Genomic DNA, 9,580 nt, shown 5'->3' on the forward strand with positions numbered 1-9,580 from the left:
TGGCTGTTGAGCCGCGGCGGATTTCCTTGAGCCCATGCTGTCAGTCTGAAGGTCCTTCCTTGATCGAGGTCAGGCGAGAAGTGGCCCACCGGCACTGCACTCTCTTCCCGAGGCGGAGCAGCCCCTAGCGGCAGGGGTCGGTTCGCCTGTTGATCAAAGGACCTGTTATGACGAGCGTCACCATCACCGATGCGCTGGGTCGGATAGCGTCTCTGCTCGCGCGCGTCGAGTTGCGGTGCAGCACAGGCAGCTGCGCGCCTTGCGTACGCTTAGGGATCTAGAGCGCGATCGCTCAGCTCCCAACTGTGCCCGCTTCTAGCGGGAGCCGCAAAGGCAGCCCCGGCGGGCTGTTGCCGTTGGGGAAAGGTTACGGCCCCTCCCCACGCGCAGCGCGGTTCAAGGGCCACGCTGGCTGGCGGTGGCGGGCGATAGGCGCGCGCGGCAGAATGTCGCCTTGAATGCGTTTCGCCTCGGCGGCCAATTCCTCTAAATCTCGGAAGCGACTGCCGCGCAGGTACGTCGAAAAGGTCGGATGTGCCCGCCTGACCACCCGTTCGACGCGTTCCTCGTTCGAAGCTCTGGGCTCAGCGATAGAGAAAAGGTCTTCCATCACGCGTACGTACTCCTGAAGCGAATCATCAGGAGCTTGCGTGCGGAGCTCGGGCTCGCGCCGCATCCTACTCTCGTAGTCAGCGGGTAAGAATTCGCGCAGGCAGGCCGCGCGGAACTCATCGAGGGTTGCTGCTCGGTGGCCTGAAAGCCGATACCACCTAGCCGCCGTGTCAGTCAGTGCAGCTGGGACAACGCGCCCGAGCACCTCCTGATCGTCCAAACCCATGGCTCTCTCATAACGTGACAGAGAGTCCAGGTAATCTCTTGCACTTTGCAGATCACCGTACCCGCTGTAGGTCGGAACGGCCAACATGACAGCGGGATGTGTGCGTTTCGGAACAGCCGAAAGCGTTTGGACTGCCCCTGTGAGCGCCTGTATCATTTGGGCGGCATTTTGCAGCAGCGTCTGTGCACCCGCTTCAAAGGAAGCTGTCGGTGCATTAACGGCGCGGTCGAGCGATGGGTAACTGTCTCCGAGCTCGACAAGCGGCGCGGATTCAAAGGGGATACCGGTCGTTGCACCGTTCTCGGGGAGCGCCTGTTGTTCACAGCCGCCACTTGAGGCAGCTTCACGTCATCTGGCTAAGCCGCTTGCGGCTAGCGGTACAGACGCGTGCTCGAAGTGAGCTTGGCTGCTTGCTTGCATAGCAGCCAGCGGGCAAAAGTCAGTGACGGCTGAGGCCGCGTTTCCGACCTGTGCTCCGTAAGCTCCGTTGGGAGCCCATTGCGAGCGCTGTGACAATGGACTGTCATGCATTCCAAAAGGAGCAGTAATCTAATTTGCCCGCAAGCACTGTTCGGGTTGGGCTGTGGCCCCGTTCCCAGAACACGCTACATCTCCAATGGGAGCTTGTACGCAGCGCCTCGTGTCATCCCTACTGGGGGTTGCGACAGGTGAGGGTGCTGCATTCCGCTGCCCGAAGGGGGCACTGGCCCTGTTCTCGAGCAGTGCGGTATCTGCTAAGAACGTCAGCGGACAAAACTCACGCCTAGCAGACATAACGCGGGTAACACGGCGAGCCTAATTCGCGAAGGCGTATTGACTCAGATAAGTCTAATCAAAGGCTTAATGAGCCTTTGATACCGCGTTGGGGGCCAGTGTGGTAGCCTCGAAACTCACTGGAGTAGAGACCACCGCGGGTTCAGGCTTAGCGAGCCACAGGGCCGCGTCTACCGTCGCCTGCTTACGTTTAGCGCACCGCTCCGCACGCGCTCAGCTAGCGAAGGCGCCGAACGCCGCGCGACAGAAACACAGTGTTCAATCAAATACAACACACAAACACTTTATTTGCTTTTCTGCGGCACCTCAACGAAGCACAACGTCCGCTCCCGGGACGCGGGGAGCAAAGGGCCCCCGCAGGCGGACGGAATACATAAAGGGGTTCCGCAAAGCACGTCGCAGCTCGCAATGGCGAGCTTTGACACGCCGCTCGCGAAACGGTCCTGAGCGGCTATGCTGCGCACTCTCGCGATGACCACGGGGCCTGGTCGCGAGAGTTAGGGCAAATCTCCGCACACGTGGGCCTCCGGCAAGTGCGGCTCAGCGTGGTACGACCACGCACGAACACTTGGCACCGCCTTTGCTTAGTGTACGGAACAGAAGCTAGCGCAACGGTAGACACGCCCGCCAAGGATGCCAAGGCACCCAGGCAGGCTACAGTCCGGCGATTCCCAAAGGGGACGTCGGAGCGCAAGGAAAACGTGACCTCACCGTTCGCTGGCCCAGGAGAGAGAGAGCGAGAGCTGTCCCAGCGTGCACCGAATCTCGCGAATTCCGAGATCGCGTACAGCGCCACCACGAGAACCCGGCGGCGCATGGCGCAAGATGGCGCCACATTGCCGCTGCGGGAGGGAACGGGGAGAAAATGGGTTAGCAGACGGCAAATCCCCGCGCAAAGGCTACGGGCGTGCCTCCAATCCCCACAAAGGTTAATAATAACAACTAGGGTTTAACGTCCCAAAACCTCGATATGATTATGAGGGACGCCGTAATGGAGGGCTTCGGAAATTTCGACCACCTGGGGTTCTTTAACGCGCACCTAAATCTAAGTACATGGGCCTCAAACATTGTCGCCTGCATCGAAAATGCGAAATGAAGGGAGGGCACATGGGGCCCGCAGGGGCGTCTGTGTCAGCAGGCGTTTGGTGTGTAGCGACACCACGGACCCGAGCTAACGGGGGGGTTTCGACCCCCTCCCACGCCTAGCCGTGCGTGGCTTTGCCGTGTCCGGGGAAAAGGGGATCCTGGGGGTTGAGCCGACGCCGGGTGATTGGACCTTTAAGGCCCCCCGGCAGAGGCAACACACCCCTTTGGCCTCGGCTTCACGTAGACGGCACCCCTGGGTTGACCCACCCAGGGGAAATCGGCAGTCGCCTTTTCCTGTCTCTCTCTCCCCTCACATCTTCGTCTTTTCTCCCACTTTTCATCTTTCCTGTCTTCTCCTCACTTCTGTTTACTTCCGTTTTCCTGGCGGCGAGGGTTAACCTTGTGTAGTTACTCAATCTTGGGTAGTTATATTTGGTTATAGCGGCGATGTATGGCTGGCGTCTTCAAGTGTTCTACCTTGAAGCGTCCCCTCGTTGGGCTCGGTGGTGGGTGGTCACCATCGCCGCCGAACTTCAAATTTCTCATATGGATAACCCTTTTCCCGCACTCCCTGATCGCCGCCTGAAAAGGTGGCGCACCGATGAAAACTTTTCTTTTCAACAACCCAAACAGATCTTTCCGAAGTACCATGTAGTCCACAGTCAGAATGAAAACAAAGCAGTCCGAGCAATCTCACCTTTTCTTGTGTCCAAAACTCTCACGGAAGCAATCGGCCCAGGTTGCAAGGTAACAAAAATGGGAAGCGGCGATCTCCTCCTCGAACTTCGCGACAAGACACAGTATGACAATCTATCGAAACTCACAGCATTTGGGGACATACCAGTGTCAGTGGGCCCGCACAGGTCGATGAATACGGTGCGCGGTGTGATCTCTGATGACGACCTCCTCGAACTATCCGAAAGTGAACTACTGGAAGGTTGGCAGGACCAAAACGTAGTCAAAGTACAAAGAATAACAATAAGGCGAGATGATAAACAGATCCCAACAAAGCACATTATTATTACATTTGGAAATAGCAACCTGCCAGACTCCATTGAAACCGGCTATTGTAAGCTTCGTGTCCGACCATATATTCCGAATCCCCGTCGTTGTTTCAAGTGTCAGCGCTTTGGACATGGGTCGCAAAGCTGCAGAGGGCGCGCCACATGTGCAAAATGTGCATCCAAGGAGGACTTGTCTGAGAGCTGCACCTCTGCAGCTCGTTGTGCGAACTGTGAAGGGGACCACCCAGCCTACTCACGATCATGCCCCTCGTGGAAGAAAGAGAAAGAAATAATAGAACTGAAGGTCAAATTCAACCTATCGTTCCAAGAGGCTCGCAAACGTTTCTCCCTCCACACCCAGTCTAGTCCCTCCTACGCCGATGTGTCGCGCCGGGGCGCCGCGCCACATCTTCCAGCGCCCGCAAGAGTCACACGGAGTGTGACTGCGGTCGCGCCATCAGCGCCCCCGGCTGGAGTAGCCTGTGCTGCACCGCCACCTCCCCAAGAGGGCCAGCAGACTCCCGCGCCTGCCGGACCCAAGGCCGCTGCAAGCGCAGTCAGGCCCGAAGCCGCCGCGAACGTGCCTGCTGTGCAGGCACCATCCACCACCTCCGAAGAGGTGATGGACACAAACAGCACGACTCCGGCGTCTCAGACGCCGAAGGAACGGCGCAACTCCTTGGAGCGCGCCAAAAAAGAAAAAACACGCATTACGGGGCATAAAAAGGGCCCTGTAACTTAAGGAAGCACTTTTTGTACACACAGCACCATACCACATACATTAAAATGGACATACAAATTCTACAGTGGAACGTCAGAGGACTGCTAAGAAACCTCGACGATATCCAAGAACTCTTACACGAACACTCACCAAAAGTGCTGTGTGTACAAGAAACACACTTAAAATCAAAACACACCAACTTTCTACGCAGTCACATTATTTTTCGAAAGGACCGGGATGACGCCGTGGCGTCATCCGGTGGTGTAGCTGTTATAGTTAATCAAGGAGTAGCGTGCACACATTTACCACTCCAATCGTCCCTGGAGGCAGTGGCTGTTCGAGTGGTTCTTCTGAACGAACTCGTCACCATTTGCTCTCTTTATATACCTCCGCATCACCCACTGAATAAACATGAATTCCAGTCCTTAATGGATGAACTTCTGGAACCGTATCTGGTCCTTGGGGACTTCAATGCACATAGTGGTCTATGGGGTGACTCTCGCTGCGATGCTCGAGGTCGTCTAATTGAGCAGTTCCTCTTCTCTTCCGGCGCATGTCTCTTGAATCAAAAAGAGCCAACATATTATAGCCTTGCCAACAATACGTACTCGTCTATAGACCTCAGCATCACATCTCCATCACTTCTGCCCCTACTAACATGGAAGGTCATTAATAATCCCTATGGAAGTGATCACTTTCCTATAGTTCTGAGCCCACCAATAGCTAATGAATGTCCTCCACAGGTTCCCAAATGGCAAATTGACAAAGCCGATTGGGAACAGTTTCGTAAAATGGCTCTCTTAAGTTGGACCGACATGTGTGCTTTAAGCATGGAGGAAGCTGTAGAATACTTTACTGCTTTTTTGATTGATGTAGCAAATAAATGTATCCCACAAACATCTGGACTGCCCGGGAAAAGACGTGTGCCGTGGTGGAACACTGAGTGTAGAAATGCGCGCAAAAAACAAAATAAAGCATGGAGGCTGCTTCGGGAATCTCCCACAGCCGAGAATCTGGACAGTTTTAAGAATATTAAGTCCCAAGGCAGGAGAACACGCCGACAGGCAAGAAGGGAAAGTTGGCAGAAACTTTTATCGGGTATTAATTCATATACACAGGAGGCCAAAGTCTGGAACATGGTTAGCAGGGTAGCAGGCCGACAAGCACATTCACTTCCTCTAGTAAACACACAAGGCGACAGCTTGGAAGACCAGGCGAACTTCCTAGGTTCACACTTCGAACAGGTGTCGAGCTCGTCGCACTATAGTGAAGCTTTCCAAAGATACAAAACAAGAATCGAAAAACAGAAACTAGAGCGCAAATCCACAAACGAAGCATACAATGAACCTTTCTGCATTGCTGAGCTACAAGCATCGCTTAACTGTTGCAATAATTCTGCCCCAGGCTCCGACCGCGTTGTGTATGAAATGTTGAAACACCTGCCATCTGAAACTCAAAAAACCCTCCTTTCACTGTATAATGCTGTTTGGTCTTCCGGCGAGATCCCCTCGGCCTGGAAAGAAGCCATTATTATTCCCATTCTAAAACAGGGCAAGGACCCATCCTCCGTTGCGAGCTACAGGCCCATTGCACTAACAAGCTGCCTGTGTAAACTTTTTGAAAAGATGATAAACCGCCGACTTATACATTTCCTCGAAGTAAACAAATCACTTGACCCATACCAGTGCGGTTTTCGAGAGGGTAGATCTACCTCTGACCACCTTATCCGTATCGAGGCACAAATTCGCGACGCTTTTGTCCACAAGCAATTCTTTCTTTCGGTGTTCCTCGATATGGAAAAGGCTTACGACACCACGTGGCGCTTTGGCATACTGCGAGACCTCTCACACTTAGGTGTCCGAGGAGAGATGCTGATCATAATCGAAAGCTATTTGTCCAATCGCACGTTCCGTGTTCGAGTGGGTAATGTCTTGTCCCGAATATTTGTCCAGGAAACTGGAGTGCCGCAAGGTGGTGTCCTGAGTTGCACACTTTTTATTATAAAAATGAATTCGCTACGTCTGTGCATTCCACGGAACATGTTTTATTGCACATATGTGGACGACGTGCAGATCGGTTATAAATCGTGCAACCTTTCAATGTGTGAGCGGCAGGTCCAGCTGGGCTTGAACAAGGTCTCTAAATGGGCAGACGAGAATGGGTTTACACTGAATGCACAAAAAAGCACTTGCGTCCTATTCTCCAGAAAGAGAGGCCTCCATCCCGATCCAGACATTGACCTACATGGTCAGCGTCTGTCGGTAAAAACAGAGCACAAGTTCCTAGGGCTAATTCTAGACACAAAACTTACGTTTATACCACACATTAAATACATAAAAAACAAGTGCATAAAAACTATGAACATTCTAAAAGTGTTGTCACGCACTAAGTGGGGTAGTGACAGGAAGTGTCTGATAAACCTTTATAAAAGCCTTGTACGCACACGCCTAGATTACGGGGCGATAATCTATAACTCTGCGACGCCAAGTGCCTTGAAGATGCTTGACGCAGTCCACCATTTGGGCATTCGTGTTTCTACGGGCGCTTTCCGTACTAGCCCCGTGGAAAGCCTATACGTTGAATCGAATGAGTGGTCGCTACACCTACAGAGAACTTACCTATCTTTTGTATATTTCCTCAAAGTGAACGCAAACAACGAACACCCCTCTCATACTACAATCAATGAGTTGTCTGCTTCTGAACTTTTTCACAACCGTCCTTCGATGAGACAGCCGTACTCACTTCGTGTGAGGAGCCTAGCTGAAGAATTGGTGTGCCACTTCTCGAACACTGTCTAATGGCTCCCGCTGCCTATCTCCCGCCGTTGCAGTGGCAGCTTATAGAGTGCGATCTTTCTTTCGTCGAAGTTACCAAGCATGCGCCACTTGCACATATCCGTACACACTTCCTTGAATTACAATACAAGTACCCACACCCTGAATTCTTTACAGATGCCTCAAAGTCTAACACTTCTGTGTCGTACGCAGCCGTTGGTCCATCCTTTTCCGATTCCGGTATTCTGCAACCTGATTCCAGTATCTTCACGGCAGAAGCCTACGCGATACTTACGGCAGTTAAACACATAAAACAATTAAAACTACAAAAGGCAGTGATATACACGGATTCATTAAGCGTAGTGAAAGCTTTAAAAACTATGACAAAACACACAAATCCGGTCCTTGTCTCGCTCTACTCTATTTTATGCACGATCTACTCTCTTAAACAACATGTCGTAGTGTGCTGGGTGCCAGGGCACCGCGAGATACAAGGCAACGTGTTGGCGGATCAGCTAGCAGCATCCGCCCACGAAAACAGTCCCAATACGTCTGTAGCTATCCCTGCATTAGACTTAAAACCATTCCTCAAAAGAAAGATCAGGGCCTTTTGGCAGAGCACATGGGATAGGAACACACAAAATAAACTGCATCTTATCAAGCCGCAACTAGGTAATTGGCCACCGGTATCGAAATCACGCTACACAGAAGTTACACTTTGCAGACTGAGGATAGGCCACACACATAGTACACATTCATATCTTTTGTCCGGAGGCGATCCACCCCTGTGTGAGCACTGTGGCGATCCACTAACTGTACTCCACATCCTACTGCAATGCACGGAACTAGACGCTCTCAGAAAAAAGCATTTTTCATCAATATACGTGCAGTTACCACTTCATCCCGATATGTTCATTGGCAGAGAACCACTTTTTAAATATCAGTCCCTTTTCGAATTTTTAAAAGATGTCCATAACTTCAACGTTATTTTTCGAGGCGCTCCGTAGCGCGGTCTCATGATTGAGGCTGCTGCTGCGGTAACTCTATCAAAGGAAGCACCTGCCTCCCGGCCTTTGAGCGCAAAGGCCTTGAGGAGGCATTCGTGCCGTCATCCCGCCTCTCACTTGTAAATACCATGCTCAATCGGCATTTATTCCACACCCATAGATCACACCACTTGTCACTGCCATAATTTTATACTATATACACATCTTTTACGCTTCTTTAAAGCACGTGATTTTAGGCCTCTATACAGCCACAATACACCCGGTCATCGTAATCATTGGTCATCGCTAACACCACATAATAGACATGGCGCTCTTTGGCCACCCATGGCCCTTGCGCCACAAAACCCCACTAATCATCATCATCGGAGGGCACATGGGCACATAGAACAGTTCGGTTGCACAAACCAGCATATGTATATATATATATATATATATATATATATATATATATATATATATATATATATATATATATATATATATATATATATATATATATATATAGGTATATATATGCTGGTTTGGGCAGGCTTGCAAAAAATATATCTGATTGTAGTAGGCATAGACAAGTATGCTATTTCCTTGTCTGTTGATGAAGATGGTGGTACTTCAATGTTGCTACTCTGCGAGCTTCGTTCATCTCGAGTCATTTTGGTTCCTGTTTTTATGCTATTTACTTCACAATATTCCAGTAATGAGGCTCACAACAGCACTGCTTGCAGTGTTTAAGATGATTAACTGCTTATTTTGTGCTTAGGAAGCCTCTGATTGAAACATTAGCTTGTGCAGCCTGCATATGCTTTTCCTTTTACTCTAGATGAAGTAGCACTGGTGTTTCTCATTGCATATAGCATTTGTTCGTTTACTTATTTATTGACATTGCAGCAAAGTGGCATAAACGTACTGAGGTACAGCACCCTATTCGGATAACTTATTTTAACATCACAAAACTGATTCTGTGGGCTTAAAACTACGGTATTCACACATTCGACTATCTGCTTCCATTTATGAGATAATGTGGCAAGGTGACGCACTGCAGAGGGTCTAGCCTAATGCTTTTGCTTTCTGTTCCTTAATTGTTTCCTTGATTACTAGTATTTGTGCTTTCCAAAGGCATGTTTGCAAAACCGGTGGATATTTGAGAATATTTATTTTATGATTTGCAAATTCGTTAAATATGTAAGTCCATGTGATCTTGCTTCATTGTTTTTTATGGTCGTAACAAAGACTTTATCCCTAATTCTGGCTGTTGTATCGGGCATGTATGCTGATGAATATTTCAGTTATTAGCTTCAAACAGATTGGTGTCTTTCAGCGGTGAAACTACTTGTAAACGCGTCAGGTAGTTCGTGAAGTTTCTTTTAACATTCTGTACC

At 50.3% G+C, this 9,580-nt stretch overlaps 1 protein-coding gene across 1 annotated transcript; it reads left to right on the forward strand.

The window, feature by feature from the left end:
• Positions 1–1,454: 1,454 nt before the first annotated feature.
• On the forward strand, positions 1,455–9,030 carry LOC125757410 (testis-specific gene A8 protein-like). Its single transcript, XM_049413012.1, has 3 exons — positions 1,455–1,580; positions 4,064–4,321; positions 9,022–9,030. Exons 1-3 carry the CDS (start codon positions 1,455–1,457, stop codon positions 9,028–9,030), a joined length of 393 nt encoding a protein of 130 aa, XP_049268969.1.
• Positions 9,031–9,580: the final 550 nt, after the last annotated feature.

Source organism: Rhipicephalus sanguineus, chromosome 1 (genome assembly GCF_013339695.2).
Source record: "Rhipicephalus sanguineus isolate Rsan-2018 chromosome 1, BIME_Rsan_1.4, whole genome shotgun sequence".
Classification (NCBI taxonomy): domain Eukaryota; kingdom Metazoa; phylum Arthropoda; class Arachnida; order Ixodida; family Ixodidae; genus Rhipicephalus; species Rhipicephalus sanguineus.

Bases quoted from the DNA above. Each gene is read 5' to 3' on its own strand.
- LOC125757410 (XM_049413012.1), top strand. From the start codon at position 1,455: ATGGGAGCTTGTACGCAGCGCCTCGTGTCATCCCTACTGGGGGTTGCG. The intron at 1,581-4,063 runs GTCAGCGGACAA...CTCCACACCCAG, and splicing joins GTGCGGTATCTGCTAAGAAC to TCTAGTCCCTCCTACGCCGA.